The following is a 15,766-nucleotide window of genomic DNA, read 5'->3' as shown; positions in this document are numbered from 1 at the left end:
TACAGGGATTTGTTAATTGGAGCTGGAACAGTGATGCTAAAGGAAAAAATGAGACTGGCAGCACTTGGGACAAAAAGCGAAACAAAAGTCCTTTGTCACAGTCATGTGCCTCTTCTTCAAAGTTATGCTTTGTTTTCTTCTTCTCTTTCCTCTTGTTCTTTTGCAAAGAGGCTTTTAGCCAAAGAAATTGTTTGAAGTCCATATGAAAATGTTTAAGAGCAGCAGTTTAATAACCAAGCTAGTATCAGGATTACAACCCTGGGAATAAATATTTCTACCCTAACCCAGATTTTTTTTTTTTTTTTAAAGAAAACTAGTGAATATTACATGCGCTATGAAGTCAGAAGGAATTTCTACCCTGTCCTGACCTAGCTGTGCTCAAGTCAGAGGTCTTACTGGGGCTAATTTTTTTTCTTTTGACTAGTAAGGACTCTTTTTTCTCAGAAGTACTTTCTCAGTCATCCTTTCATATTACATTCTCACTGCAATCACTTTGGGCTTTTCTTTATTCTGTGCAGAAAAGTTACGTAAGCTCAAACAAGATGATACAGGAAGTATTAGTTAAGCATGTGATGAAGTAAACATAATACTTCCTTGAAGGAACAAGATACCCTTTCAGCTGTGATATTTTGTCATCTTTGTTGTGCTTAGCTTGCTGGTAAATGGATAGAATTTTTGCCTGCTGGCTTTGCATCCAAACTCTGAAAGTTTCTAGTGGCAAAATATGAGGAAAACCTGAAGTAAATGGAGTCTGTTTCTGACATCAGCTGTAATGTGGTAACTACAGTTTCTCCTGCATCTTTTTTGGTTTTGTAACTCAAACCAGAGATTTTTCTTATCCTTAAAAGTAAATGAGGGTTGAAGATTCAGCCAGTTCTGTGTTTGCTTGCCACTGAGACTGAACATCTTGCCGTATCATTTTACCAACATTTTAATGTGGCTTCACAGCAGTGTCATAAAATGAGCTTAAAACTTCAGTGGGAAGTGGTCAGAAACACAACTTCTTTTGTGCACTATGCATTTTACGTAGGCTGGCAACAACATAGAGCTTTTCTCCTTCTCTAGTTTCTGGCTATGAAGAACTCTGCTTGAAAGTGCTCTTTTGGAGGAGCTCAGATACCCATGCAAACTCAACTATTCATTACCATTCTGGTTGCTAAAATTATTAGAGGCTATTTTCTGTGAGAGCAGCCTGCCCTTTCTGGATGGTGTCAGGTAGGCCTCATCTTGGTTTGGTGTGTGTTGGTGTGCTGATATGTGCCATTTCTTTCTGTCATACCTACCCAAACAAAGATCTAGGAAGCCTGCAGTGTGTTTTTGCTTGCTGCTGGACCATGTTGTGCTACTGTGACTGAATTTCTTGAGCAATATCAATGTGTGCAAAAAGAAGATGGAAATACTCAGTCTTCATCTGAGCTTGCTTTGGTTCTGCCTTGTTCAGTTTCATGTGTTTGTGCCTTGAAGTGGGAGGGTTTGCATACAGCTTGGTTTCGTGAAGCAGGATGTAGGCATGCACAACTAATGCTGTTGTAGGTCAGACTAGCAGTTAAGAACAAACCAGACAATCTGGGGGGAAATGAGGCTTGTCTGGAGGAACTCGGGGTTTGCTTTGAGTTCTGCGTTCTTTTTCTGTGGACTGGGTAATTTGAAAAGCTATGTGAAGAAGCAGTGGGGTTTATGGCTTTTGTGCTGTTGTAGCTCTCGTATGGTCTGTCAAACAGTTGCACTTGGCTGGGATGGGCTGCAAGGCAGAAAAGTGTGTTGGCATGGCTGAGTCTTCTCGAGCTTTTCCTAAGCATGTCCTGCAGCAAGTCCTGTAATGCAGCCTGAGGTGGGCTAGAAGGCATCTATACTGCTGTGTCAATTGAGATAGAAAGTCAAGAGGGAGACAAAGGAAAAAAATGTGGTGTCTTTCAGATATACCATTGCTTTTACATGTTAAGGTGGGTAGCACTTCTTATTGACCTTGCCTTTGGTTGTGAGATGCACCATCACTGAGCAAATCCAGCATCATGATAGAATATAGAGCATATCAATAGACAGCCTCTCCTAATTACTTTTTTTAAATCTTTCTTTAAAGACAAACAAAGAACAAAACACCCAGGAAAAAATCCAGCTTTCCACAATTGTCTCTTTGGGTGAGGTTTTGTGCATTGAAAATGTTTGTGTGCACATTGGTCAGTGGTTTAGAGATGCATATTAGAAAATAAGAGTGTAACTGGAAAAATTACCAGAAAATGTTGACTCGGTTGTATGCACCAAGATCATGACTGGAATGAATTTTTATAACATCGTATTTTCTGATGACCTAAGTGGAAAATACCAGATGTTACCCTTCATGATTTGTGATGCTTCTGTTGCAAGAAGGGAAAAAGAGGACTGATGTATGGTGTTCACATGACTGTAGTTTGTTTTCCTTAACAGTAGGGTCTGTTCTTAATGATGTTCTGCTGAGAGCTAACCAGATTTATTTGCTGTGGTTAGGTATCTGTGTAAGCACAAACGCTCTTGAGTGATGACGTGATAGACTGTATATTTCAGAGCATTTTATCAATAGCTGCATATATTCAAACACCGCTTCACATTCTGTACTGTTATATAGAAGTGTTGTCCAAGGGGAAAAAAACAACACTGCATTACAGAATCACTACGGTTGGAAAAGACCTGTAAGTTCATCAAGTCCAACCATCAACTAGTACCACCATGCCCACTAAACCATGTCCCGCAATGCCACGTCCACATGTTCCTTGAACACCTCCAGTGAGGGTGACTCCACCACCTCCCTGGGCAGCCTATTCCAGTGTTTTACCACTCTCTCAGTAAAGAAATTTTTCCTAATATCTAGCCTGAACCTCCCTTGGCGCAACTTGAGGCCATTTCCTCTTGTCCTGTTGCTAGTCACTTGGGAGAAGAGACCAAGACCCACCTCTAAGCAACCCCCTTTCAGGTAATTGTAGAGAGTGATAAGGTCTCCCTCAGCCTCTTCTCCAGACTGAACAACCCCAGTTCCCTCAGCCGCTCCTCATCAGACTTGTGCTCCAGACCCCTCACCAGCTTCGTCACCCTTCTCTGGACACTATGTAAGGGGACTTTCAACTAAGAATTGGCATCTAGTCATCGTTTGCCTGAGTACTATAATAACTACAGACAAATCTGCAAACAAGTGCAAGGTACTGAATGTTAGCAGCTAGGCAGCTCAGTGTAGAGTATTTGAAGTTTTACAAATACTAGGTATTAGTTGCGCCTTCCATCAATCAGTTGCTGAGCTGACTCGATGAGTAAAGGGATCATAGACCAAAGGGGATGAGTTGAAATGTTTTCCCAGTAATTTCAATGTTCATATCCCTGTCACTTTTTCTGTGCCAGCAAGTCAGCTGTCTTTTACTGCATGCAAGGCCTTGGATTGTGAAAAGCAAAAATTTATGGCTGGATGTGATGACAGCAGAGCAGCTTTCAGGGTCTACTCATGTGGAGGCAGAATTCTGAATTAAACCATTTTGTCTCCAGAGCTGAACAGCAACTGTAGACCATCTTTCATGGTCTACACGATCCTTTAATGATCCTTACTGTATGCACGTGCAGGACTGTGCTGGACTTTGAGCTTACTGAATCTCCCATCCTAACATTTGGAGTCATGTCTGGAGGCCTTTACATCCAACAGACAGTGATTCATCTTGACTAGGTGCTGATTAGAGTTCCTAGATTGTGCCAGTAGCTCAACTTGAGTGACAGAACAGAAAGATTGCAAGTAGGACAACACTTCCCTTGGCAGGGCAAGTCGAAGTGGGCAAAATTGCAAATGGTCACTGTGGCTGATCACTGTTTCTTGCAAATTGCCATTTGCAAAATTGCAGATTATTGCTGTGGCAAATAATCACTGTGGCTGTTCCTTGCAGTGAACAAGAGAAAAACAGATGGTTTAGTATGCAGATGCTGTGTGGCTTTTACTTCCTGCCAAAGGAGGAAACAGAGTACTGGTAGTGCCTGCTCTTGCTGGAATCCTGGTCAGAGGGAAAGATCTCTGTAGATGCATCAGATGTCACTTCCAATGCTTAGATGTCTCTTTGTTTTCATGGCATTTTTCTGAAAAATTACTAACAAAGATAAAATAATGGTCATTAGTCATCAGGGAAGCTTCAGGCTATGTTTTGAGCTCTCGGTTTTGTTTTGTGTTTTAATCATAATGACACAATCATTCACAGGCTAGATGTTTTTTAGAAACAATGTGCGAGTTACATATCTGTGTTCCTTTTCACCATCTAGCCACCATGTCTGTGGAAGAAATCTGTTCTAGCAGTTTTTAAGCAGCAGTTCTTCTCCCTGCCTTGTACCGTCTGTGGGGAAGACACTGGAATAAACTGCCCAGGGAAGTGGTGGAGTCACCATCCCTGGAGGTGTTCAAGGAACGTGTGAACGAGGCATTGTGGAACATGGTTTAATGGGCATGGTGGTGTTTGTTCGTTGATGGTTGGACTTGATGATCTTACAGGTCTTTTCCAACCTTAGTGATTCTGTGATTCTGTGAATGCTAGCAGGTGGCTAAAAGAGCACATCTCACCTGGCTGAGAAGACATCTCATCTGGTTTTGTTAAATCAGGTATGGCAGCTCTTCTGGTTACATGAGTCTACCATCTCAGTCTGCCATATATGTTGTTCCTGTAGGCAACTTCTTCCCCACTCTGTATCACAGGGCAATTAAGTCTGGAGGGAGGCCTCTATCCACTTCCCCTTCTTCTCTCCCCACTCTCCTGTCCCAAGTAAGGCCATGTTCAAAGTTAGTTACATGCAGGGAAGGTAACTCCTCTCTGGGTAATCCTAATTGAACTTAAATCTCCAGCTATCAGGGAATTAGTTGCATATTTTGTCTTTGTTTTAATAAACTCACTTTTGCTTACATCTAGATATCCCTTGCAATATCATCTTGAATGTATAAATACAGATAAATATTTACACTTACTAAAAATCTTTTTGATCAGTGCTTATCTCATTTGATGCTTTTGAGTAAGCTTTCAGTAAGCAGAGACTCTCACAGGCAGACAAGATTCAAGAAAATGTATTCCTTCTGTGTAAGTGTTGAATGGTATTTACATTGTGAATGGGTTCTTCTACTCCTTTTCCATCTCAAGGTGATTACTGTGAAGGTGTGAGATTGTGTGCCTGAAGAGAGAGCTAGCAAGGGTATTGTGAGCATCAGTAGCAGCCATGAGTAGCAAGACTGATCTAACTGCAGGGAACAGTAGCCATATTTGCTGCAAGCTTCTCTGTCCTGATATTGGAGAGTGTTAGCTTGTCTAAAATAGCCACCACATTGGTATCAGAATATCTTTCAAGGAGAATTGATTCTGTTTGTGCTAATCTTAGAACAAATTTTTTGGGGCACTGTAGTTTGTGTCATGGGCTGGTGAGAAACATTATGCTAACAGGTATACATGAAAATACCTGTGCTGCACTCTGTTTCCAAGAGGGCTTCCAGTCCCACTTACCACAAGGAATGAATCCTCTTTTACACAGCTTAGAAGCTTCAGAGTATGTAATGAGAATCATGGATTTTGGTTGAACCAAAGTCTCTGTTTTGCGTTGTTGCCATTTGAATTGCTCCATTTAGCCCATGAAAAAGTGATCCTTGAATCCCAAACATTAGTGCTCCTGATCAGAAAGGTCAAGAAAACCTACAAGCAAACCATGGATGTAGTATTATGATGCAACTGGCTGTAGCAACATCTGGAGTTGGCTGTTGACCAAGTAGCAGTAAATGTACAGAATCTTGTGGAGGTTTTTTGGACTTTTTCCCCTCCCCTAAATAAAAAGGGCATCCCTACTCCTTTTCTATGTCTTTCTGAGAAATGTGTAAGGAGTAAGTAGCTAAGCAGCATCAGAGCACCTCTGAAGAGGTAAAGTCTGCAGAAATTATGAATTTTCAGATGGCAGCTATAATGTTTAATCACTGCTTATTTAACAGAAAATTAAGTGTTGAGGGGGGAGGCTTTGTAGAATAAACTTCTGCCTTCAGGGACCTGAAGAAATTTAATTTTTTATTTCTTTGCCTCTGCCATAAAAGAAATACATCTCCAAGGACAGTTTTCATGTCCTTTGGGAGCAGTACTGCTGTTCTTCCAGTCCACCAGGATTTAGGTTTTCTTCCCATGTGTTTTGTTTTTTTAATCAGCCTCCCTCAACTCCACCAACACCCAGCCCTCCTCTTCCCTGCCTCTCCCCACCCCTGAAGAAAACCATGTACTTCCTGTCGTCTTGGGCCATGGTATGCTTGCTTGTTTGTTTTCTTTCAGTAAATACTTTCTGTGGAAGATATTAATGGTTTTTGTTGCTGGTTTATTGATACTTATCATAAAGGGACTTCTCCCCTCCTGCCCTTGCTCTGACTGGCCTAATAGTCTTTCTTTATCAAGATTGTTGGAATGTAAAGTTGCTTTGAATGCTTCCTCCTGGGGTAATGATTCATCCTTGGACTTCAGTAGGATTTCCATCATGATGCAGGCTGTTTCAAGACATTGCTTTTCACATCTAGAGGTTATGCCAAGCTCTCACGCCAAGGCAGGTGAACAAATGCCTGTTGTTCATTCCTGAAAGGTGGGTTACTTCTGAGTTACTTGGCTTCTGTTCAGAAGGAAAAATGAGGGAAGATCGTCTCCTATCCAGCTTTTCCTGCAGCAAAATCTGGAATCGTAAGCATTGGGAGGCAGTTGCTGCAGTCTCAAAGCAAAACAGCCATCCCTGCTATTGGAATGTTATTGGTGTTGTCTTGTGTCCCAGCAGTTGCAGGCACTCAGCTGGACCTGGAAGCAGAGCAGAAAGCAGTTTGACTTCTGGTGTCCTGAGGTTAAATTTGAGCAGAGGTACAACTTAGCTTTTGTGATGAACAGACTTTGCACTAATACAATGAAAATTCTGCAGCATGAGTTCTGAAATGTTTCCAGATCATCTTGCCAAGATGGGCGTGAAAAGAAACATTAATGGTAAGGCTTGGAATACGTAAGCAGTTGGCTAAGTATTTCTGACTTGTTTATGGAAAGGGAAAGGAAATGGATTCAATGGGAGCAAATGTTCTTCTGTCAGGGTAATCTTTGCATTAGCATCTGTCTTACGCCTCTGGCAAATTGGCAAGTTATTGGTGCATGTGTAGCCTACCCATACATCTGGTGCAAACAGCTCACTGCCCTTTAATGTGGTTACATGCCCGTTTAGTGGCTTTCCATTGGAAGCCTCAAGAGCAGAGCATGTGGAGAGCAGAGGTTTCAGCCAATTCAGCAAGACCTGTTCCCTGATAAAGAGCAAGAACTCCAGCTGAGACTTGGCTTTCTGTGTTCAGCAAGTATTCACCAGTACCTCTCCATGTGAGCCTGAGCCTTCCCAAGTTTCTTTCTACTCCCACTGATAACTTCAGTTTTTCAGTGACAACTGAGAACACAAGGAATACAAGTGGCTGTTGTCCACAAACAGGCCTTCCTCTTGAGTTATGTTCTCAGGTACCTTTTCTTTTTTTTCTTTCTTTTTTTTTTTTTCTTCTGCATATGGTACTCCTCTAGTTATCCCAGGCTTATCTATAGAAAGCCAGTGTGCTACAGCAAGTCCACCAAACACTTTGCGGGCTGCTCTTCTGGGGAGCTTAAATATAAAATATTTGAATCCATGTTTCGAAAGTTATGCTACTCAAAACTCTGCTCTGACTATCCTAGTTGAAGACAGCTTAGCCTGTTCCCTAACTGCTGAAACACTCCCTCCCTCTCCCTGTGGGCATTTTGCTTATACAGAACAAGATGCAAATAGACTCTAGCAAGGGATCGTTGTTTGCTTGCTTGCTTTAATTAAACATGCAGATCTTTGTGATGATAAATGTTTAGTTTGTCTGTGTGCCTTGAAAACTTGATACCAGAAAGATCTGTGATTTCCAGACAAAGTTACTTCAATTCTAAGACCCTTGCAGCTGGAATTATGTAGTAGATTTGAGTGGTGCAAATGTACTAAGTGAGAATAGTATCACAGTTGGTTATAGTTTTCTATGTTGTGTAGTTGATAGCAGGTTGCATTTTTTATGTGGTTAGCAGAAAGCTAAATCCAGGCCACTAGGATTGAAGCTGTTTAAATGCTAAGTTCTAAGAAGAGAGCATAAGTGAAAAAAAAATCTGGAGGAGACCTGTAGTCTGAATCCAGATCCCCCTGAGACAGGGGGGCAGAATTCTTAAAACTGACAGCTGTGCTCTGTACAATCCTATTCCAGCACAGTGTTTACATGTTAACATGTGTTAAATACATGAACAATCTGCTGGGATTCCTTCAAATAGCTATGTATCTGTGGTGGGTTGACCCTGGCTGGACACCAGGTGCCCACCAAAGCCACTCTATCATTCACCCTCCTCAGCTGGACAGGGGAGAGAAAATATAATGAAAGGCTCATGGGTCGAGGTAAGGACAGGGAGATCACTCAGCAATTAGTGTCACGGGCAAAACAGACTCGACTTGGGGAAGTTAGCTTAATTTATTACCAATCAAATCAGCATAGGGTAATGAGAAATAAAACCAAGTCTTAAAAAACACCTTCCCCCCACCCTTCCCTTCTTCCTGGGCTCAACTTCACTCCTGATTTTCTCTACCTCCTCTGCCACAGCAGCACAGGAGGACAGGGAATGGGGTTTGTGGCTAGTTCATCACACGTTGTCTCTGCTGCTCCTTCCTCCTCTAGGGGAGGAATCTTCACACTCTTCCCCTGCTCCAGCGTGGGGTCCCTCCCATGGGAGACAGTTCTCCATGAACTTCTCCAACCTGAGGCCTTCCCATGGGCTGCAGTTCTTCACAAACTGCTCCAGCGTGGGTCCTTTCCACGGAGTGCAGTCCTTCAGGAACAGACTGCTCCAGCGTGGGTCCCCCACATAGTCACAAGTCCTGCCAGCAAACCTGCTTCAGCGTGGGCTCCTCTCTCTCCATGAGTCTACAGGTCCTGCCAGGAGCTTGCTCCTGCACAGGCTTCCCATGGGGTCACAGCCTCCTTCGGGCATCCACCTGCTCTGGTGTGGGGTCCTCCACAGGCTGCGGGTGGATATCTGCTCCACCTTGGACCTCCATGGGCTGCAGTGGGACAGCCTGCCTCACCATGGTCTGCACCATGGGCTGCAGGGGAATCTCTGCTCCAGCAGCTGCAGCACCTCCTCCCCCTCCTTCACCACTGACCTTGGTGTATGCAAAGTTGTTTCTTTGATGTATTCTCACTTCTCTCTTCTCCGTCTGCCGTTATGCAGTTGTTTTTCCCCCTTCTTAACTATGTTATCACAGAGGCGCTACCACTGTCTCGGATTGGCTCGGTCTTGGCTAGTGGTGGGTCTGTCTTGGAGCCGGCTGGCATTGGCTCTATCAGATATAGGGGAAGCTTCTAGTATCTTCTCACAGAAGCCACCCCTGTACCCCCCCACTACCAAAAGTTTGCCATGCAAACCCAATACAGTATCTGAACAAAGTTAAGTGCATGCACAAATGACCTTGAAAAATCATTGTACTTTCATTCAAGGGCTTCTATCGACAGCTATTTGTTGGGGTTAGAAGCATTGCCAAGCACTTTGTCCCATGCTTTAAGAAATAGGGTGAAGCTTTATCCATCAGTATGACCAGTATGATGAACTCTACATTGAGCTCTGTGTTGTTGAATGGAGATGGGTCAACCAAGTATGCTGTGTAAAATCCCACCGGTAGAATACTGTCACCTGTCCTGATTTCTACTCTTAGGCTTCTCAGGTGTGAAGGGTGTTGATAGCCCTTGTACTTTGCTGAAAAGTCAATTTCAGTGCTAGCTTTTCAGAAGTTGGCCTTCATGGCAATACTGTTTCCAGCGTGTTACCTTCATAGTCAGATTTGGCTCACTGGCCTAAGTCTTTGGTGGTAGAGAAAGCAGCTGACAAGCTGGTAGGACTGTCATTTTAAATGCTGCACCAGTCTTGAAATCTGTAGCTGAAGTGGAGATGGGTCTGTTTTATCATACTTGTACCTGATATGTGTGGATAAGTACACTTTGGAATCTGACATACTGGTGAGTGAAAACTTTTATTTTAAGAGTGCAACTACATTGTTAGCCCTCTTGTTACTGCATGCTTTAGTTTGAGATGAAGGAAATATCTGTTGGTATCTGTATCTTGTAGAAGAATCTGGTTGTTTTATTGTCTGTTGCATCCTCTTGGAAGGAAAGCTGTAGAAACGTACCTATTGGGTTCTGTAAGCAAGTAGTACTGTCTTCAAAGCTTCCTTTTGTTGGCTTTATAGCTGTTCTGTTTTCTTGATGATATACCCCCTAATTCTCTCCAAACTCACCCCAGGAATACGGTACATCTATGATTAATGCTGTTGAATTATTTAAGACTATTAAGAGGTTTAGTGTGGCTGCTGGAAAGGTTACCATGAGGTTATCTGCTTGTCTTGTAGAGCTTTGTCTGTTCTGCATGTGAGTGTTTGTTAAAATTGTTCACCAAATGGAAAGAATGACAAGTTCAGTCTTGTATCTCATAATCTTGTGTTCCCAGATGTCTCAGTTTCTGTACCTTGCTGGTCAGGTTCTTGGTTTTACACAGGAGTCAAGACTCCCAGAACCTGGTTCTGTTATAACTGCTAATCTGCAAGAATAAGAATTGTAAGTTCTTTCAAAATTTCAGTTGTTTCTTCTTCTAGTAGCTGATTAACTTAATGAGCATAATTCTATAAAAATGTGCTTTTCTTTATCAGCAGTAAGAATTCAAAGGATAAAATTAATAAAAGTGAAAAATCAAAAAAAGTTAAATTAACACAGTTTTGGACTTCTTGGTAATTCCAGCAACTATTTTAGCACTTAGAGCTGTCACTGTTAGAGATTACTTGCAAACCATGAGAAATGCTTCATCACAAATGTTCTGTTGTCTTCAACTACCTAATTCTTAAATATCAAGTCTGCACGGAGCTGTCAGTGTGTATAATGCTAATACTGTTTGTGGTACAGATTCAGCTTTGCTGCTGGTTATTGAAAGGAACTGTTTCTGATTTAACTTTTAGTAAAATTACTTTTCTTTACAAATACTCTTCCAATATATTAAGTAAAAGATGGACTTTCAAGTAAATTTATAGGAAGCTTTATAAAAGAGGCTGTGTGTAAATATGTGTGTATAAGTGTGTATGTGTATACACGTGTATATTTTTATATATGCATGCGTATATATTCTCCCTATGTTTTAGTTTTTCTTAGAGAAACTTTTCTGCTTTAGGATCAAGTATTTGTAATTTTTCTAATTGTGGTCCCCGAACATGAACCATGCATCAGTAGCATACCACCTTCTATTTACAGTAGTAAATAGAAGATGGACTGACCCTGGCTTTGTCTAGCCAAGGTTCTGCAAACTCCAAAGAATGGAGACACCTCTCACAACCTACCTGATGACCTATCCTAGGGCTGCACTACACACCAGGGGAAGAAGATTCCCCCAGTTTCCCACTTGGATCTCTCAAGCTACGTATTGTGTCTGTTTCTCCTTATTGCATCTTCTGACACTGCCTGAGAAGAGTTTGGTTCTGACTGCACTTCAGGCAGCTGAGAGCTGCTGTTATATCCCCCTTGACTTTCCCCTCATCAGACTGACCAAAACCATCTCTCCTTATCATAGGCCCCAGGACCCTGCTGTCCCGGTAGCTCTGCACTGGCTCCTTTCTAGTTCTATGCACTGGCTCACTCCTTGCACACTCCTTGTAGGGAGTGTGCAGACTGGACACAGTAGGACCCACCTGTTGGTGAGTGTAGCCTCCTTGGGGCCAAGGGTGAAGGCATGACAGCTTGCCCCTTGATTTGCTATCTGTGCTTATCCTGACAAAGCCCAGTTTTTGGTTTGCTATATTCAGGAGGGCAGTACACTGTTCCTTGCTGTGAAGCTTCAACATGTTTACTTTTTATAAACTCAGTGTTAATTTAAAGAAATACACATTCCTTAATACAACGTGAGCTAAGCTCTAGTTAATAATGCTTTTGCTTAGTGTTCTTACTCTAGTCCTAGCTCATTTTCTGCTGATATGCTGTAGAGGTAACTGCAGAGAATTTTTTTTGTCAACATATAGAATTATACTGTGGGACTTATTTTTTGAGATCTTTGTATCTTCAGATTGCACTCCTGAATGATCTCCTCTTGAAGAGTTAACTGCATACACAAATTTCAGCATTCTTGGGGATTTATGTAGAGTTGCTTCTAAGCGTACTTTACACAGGCTGACAGGGATTGTGTACTTCCGGTAATCTGGCTCTGTGCAAGCTGGAGAGTGTTGGTGGAGGCATGAGGCTATGCTGTGGTTGTTAGCTGGAGCAAACTTTTGCTTCCAGCCAGTTACCAAATGTAGAAGTAGAATTTAGAAGTCTTGTACAAGCTTGCCATCTGTATAATTATGTGGCTATTAAGGAATGGATGGAAGTTCAATGCTCTAAAATTATTGACTGTGATGATAAGGCATGGGTAGTAGTGATGCTGACGCAATTTTCTTTCTTGCCAACAGAGTTTCAGAAGCAGGAAGGCATGAAGCCCCATCAGAAAAACATGCAGCTCTATGACACACCCTATGAACCAGAAGGCAGTGGTGTGGAATCCGATTCTGAAAGTGTGGTGAGTCACCGTTTACAAGAAAGCAAATTGCCACAGGATGATGACAGGCCTGCAGATGAGTATGATCAGCCATGGGAGTGGAATAAAGTCACCATCCCAGCTCTGGCAGGTAGGATTCCTAGATCCCAACCAGGAAATTCTTTCTCACACTCATAGAGTATGTACTTGCCTTTGGGAGGATTCAACTATTTCTGCTCTTTTGGTGTGTGTGGGGGGAGAAATCTCTGAAAAGCAAATGTGGGTAGTCTCAAATCTTTACCCACTGCAGAAGTGTGGAACATTGCACTTTTTGTTTGGTGCTTCAGCTGACCTGTTGTCAACCATCTCAGCACTTGGTTCATGTTAGTAAAACTACTGTTTCTTCCACTCCTTGCCCCTACCCCCATTCTAATGGTGTTTATTGTTGAGTGACTCTGTGATGAGGAGGTTGCTTTGCAAGGTCCTTAAATTGTGGGGCAATTCTTGAAGGGGCAGGACAAAAAATAGCTGTATAACGAGCATGCACTGACATTCGTCTACTCAGTGATGAGTTTCTTGGTATTTGGAGTATTTTTGTTATAATTGCAAGCATTTCTATAGATATGTAGAACTTGTTTTCAGATTAATCCTTTTGAACTGCTGAAGTTCTCCCACATCAAACATTCTGTCTCTGTGAATGTTTGTGCTTGATGTTGGTTACACTGCTCTTTTTTTTTCCCTTTCTGTTGCTTTGTCAAAATGGCTGAGGCGGGCTTCATTCAGTGAGGATGTGATTCTAGAGGTCACATCTTTTTCTTTCTTAGAGCCTCTGTGTGCCCAGCAAAGCCCAGCTGTATCAGTTGGTCTGACCATGTTCCAGGATGCTCTTGTGGGGCACTAGAGTCATACATGCCCTGTGATTTTCCCCTCAGTGGCATGTTCTAGTGAAAAGCTGTGTCTAGGAGCAGGGTTGCTCCCCTTCCTTTTTAGGAGTCAGCTTAGCAGAAAGCTTGGAAAGGAGAGCTATGTGTCGTGATGATTGTGGGGATCAGGAGAGAAGAAAGGAGATGTGGCTCTGCGAGGGAGCGTGGAAGAAGCCTGAGAGCAATTATTGGTAATCAGTATGCATTTACCCTGGGTAAATCCTGCTTGACAAACCTGTTTGCTTTCTGTGTTGAAACTACTAGATCTGTTAATGGAAGGAAAGCAGTATGTGTCATCTGTGTTGACTTTAGCCTTCAGCATGTTGTGCTGTGGCATCAGCTGTGTTACCTGGTTTGGAATGCTGTAGCCTAGATGGATGGACTACAAGATGCGTGAAAACCTGTCACAGTCATTGACCACAAAGGGTAGGGCTTAGTGATTCATAGTCTTCCTGGAGTCTGGTTATAAAGTGTGTGTCGGAAGTGTGATTCCTCAGGGGATCTGTTATGGAATCCTTCCTGTTCAGCATCTTTATCAGTAACCCACAGGAGGAGGAGCTGAAATGCACCACATGAAGTTTGGAAAGATATTAAACGCAGAGGAGGGGGGGTGTGTGCAGAGCTGCCATTCAGAGGGACCTGGACAGCCTGGAGAAATGGGCTGACAACAAGCTTGCAAAATCCAACCAGGACAAACTCAAACTCATCTGGAGCAGACTAACCCCTTGCAATGATATGGACTGACGACTGGTTGACTTGCTGGATTACAGCTTTGCTGGAAGGGGCTTAAGGAGTCCTGAGGGGAAGTGGACTAAATGTGGCTAGCAGTGTTCCCAGGCAGTGACGAAGGCTAGCAGCATCCTGGCCTGTGTGAACAGGAGCACAGCCAGCAGATCAAGCAAAGTGACTCTTCCTCTTTACTTCACATTTTTTGTGTAATGCTGTGTCCAGTATTCTGATGTAAGAAGGATGTTGATAAATGTTGATGTCAGCAGAGAGCCACCAAAATGACAGAAAACTGCAGCACATAACATGTGAGGAGACACTGAGAGAACTGGGCTTGCTTAGCCTGGAGAAGAGAAACCTTTGTGGGGATGTAATAGCAACTTTCCAATGCCTATGAGGAGATCTTCAAGAAGATAGAGCCAGTTTCTTCACAAATGAGCAGGTGCGTGATGGGAAGATGAGACGTAAGTTGAATCAGGAGAGGTTCTGACTTAATACACATACATTTTTTTTGTCTCTGCAAGGACAATCAAGCATTGGAACCAATTGTCCAGGGAGCTTTTGCAGTCTCCATCTTTAGATTTTTCATCCTGTGTGAAGGGATGACTGGATAAAGTTCTGAATAACCTGATCTGATCGCATAGCAGACCCTGCCTTGAGCAGGTTGAACTAGACACCTCCCACGGACCCTTTCTACCTGAATTATTCTATGATTTTGCATTTCTGTGTGCCATGATATTGCCACACTACAGAGATGAGAAGTGACTTCTCTCCACAGCTGTCCAGGGCTACTGTTCTGTAAACAGAGCCTGTTTTGACAGTACCCTTCTTGGGTTTTTGTGACCTGATTCCCTAATAGGTAGGTGGATGTGGGTGACAGAAATGTGTTTCTCTTCTAGGACAGTGGACCAGAGGAGTGGCAATCTGTTATGAGAGTGATTCTGCCTCTCTGCTTCATTTGTTATATCTTTAGGTTGTGGTTGATTTGGGTTTGTTTCCAAGCCAAGCTGATGTCTGCAGTATCCATCCTGTGCAATGTGGGTGGGAGCAAGAGAAACATGGAAGAACCTGCTGCTTAAAAAGAAATCTCTTGCTCAGCATCCCCTTTCTTCTTGTTGCACTCCTATGGAACAGAAGAGGAGGTTAGAGAAAACTGATTTCTACTTCCTAGCAGTATGGTTTGCTCTGGCATGTGAGCTGTTAATAACCTGCAGAGTTCCAGGCTCAGTCACTTTCCCATTAAGCATATGCCGATAGTTCTTTCAAGCCCTGATCTAAACCAGCATCCAGTTCTGCTGGATGCTGTGCAGGTAAAGTAGTGTCTCTCCCTGAAGAGTATGAACTTGAACACAAAAGTTTAACCTGCTTGTTTGGCTTCTAGTAGGGTATACAGTTCTGCTGCTGAGCTCTGCCTGGTGGAAGCAGGCTTTGGTTCATGCTTGCCTGAGCTGACTCATCCCCTTTGCTGAACCAATTAAAAAGCCTGCAAGACCTGTGCTAGGAGATTGCCTGGCTGTGAGATCCTGGCTATGTTTTGGGATATGTATTGTG

The 15,766-nt window shown here is 42.8% G+C and overlaps 1 protein-coding gene across 1 annotated transcript in view; it reads left to right on the top strand.

Moving 5' to 3' along the window:
- LOC104261148 (SH2 domain-containing adapter protein B) overlaps positions 1-15,766 on the top strand; it is an 85,962-nt gene that overhangs the window by 32,351 nt on the left and 37,845 nt on the right. Inside the window, 1 exon segment of the mRNA XM_059834179.1 lies at positions 12,502-12,717. Within this exon segment, the coding sequence (XP_059690162.1) occupies positions 12,502-12,717 (216 nt within the window).

Source organism: Gavia stellata, chromosome Z (assembly GCF_030936135.1).
Source record: "Gavia stellata isolate bGavSte3 chromosome Z, bGavSte3.hap2, whole genome shotgun sequence".
Lineage (NCBI taxonomy): Eukaryota > Metazoa > Chordata > Aves > Gaviiformes > Gaviidae > Gavia > Gavia stellata.
Note: the sequence above shows the minus strand (reverse complement) of the source record. Positions and strands in the feature narration are given on the sequence as shown.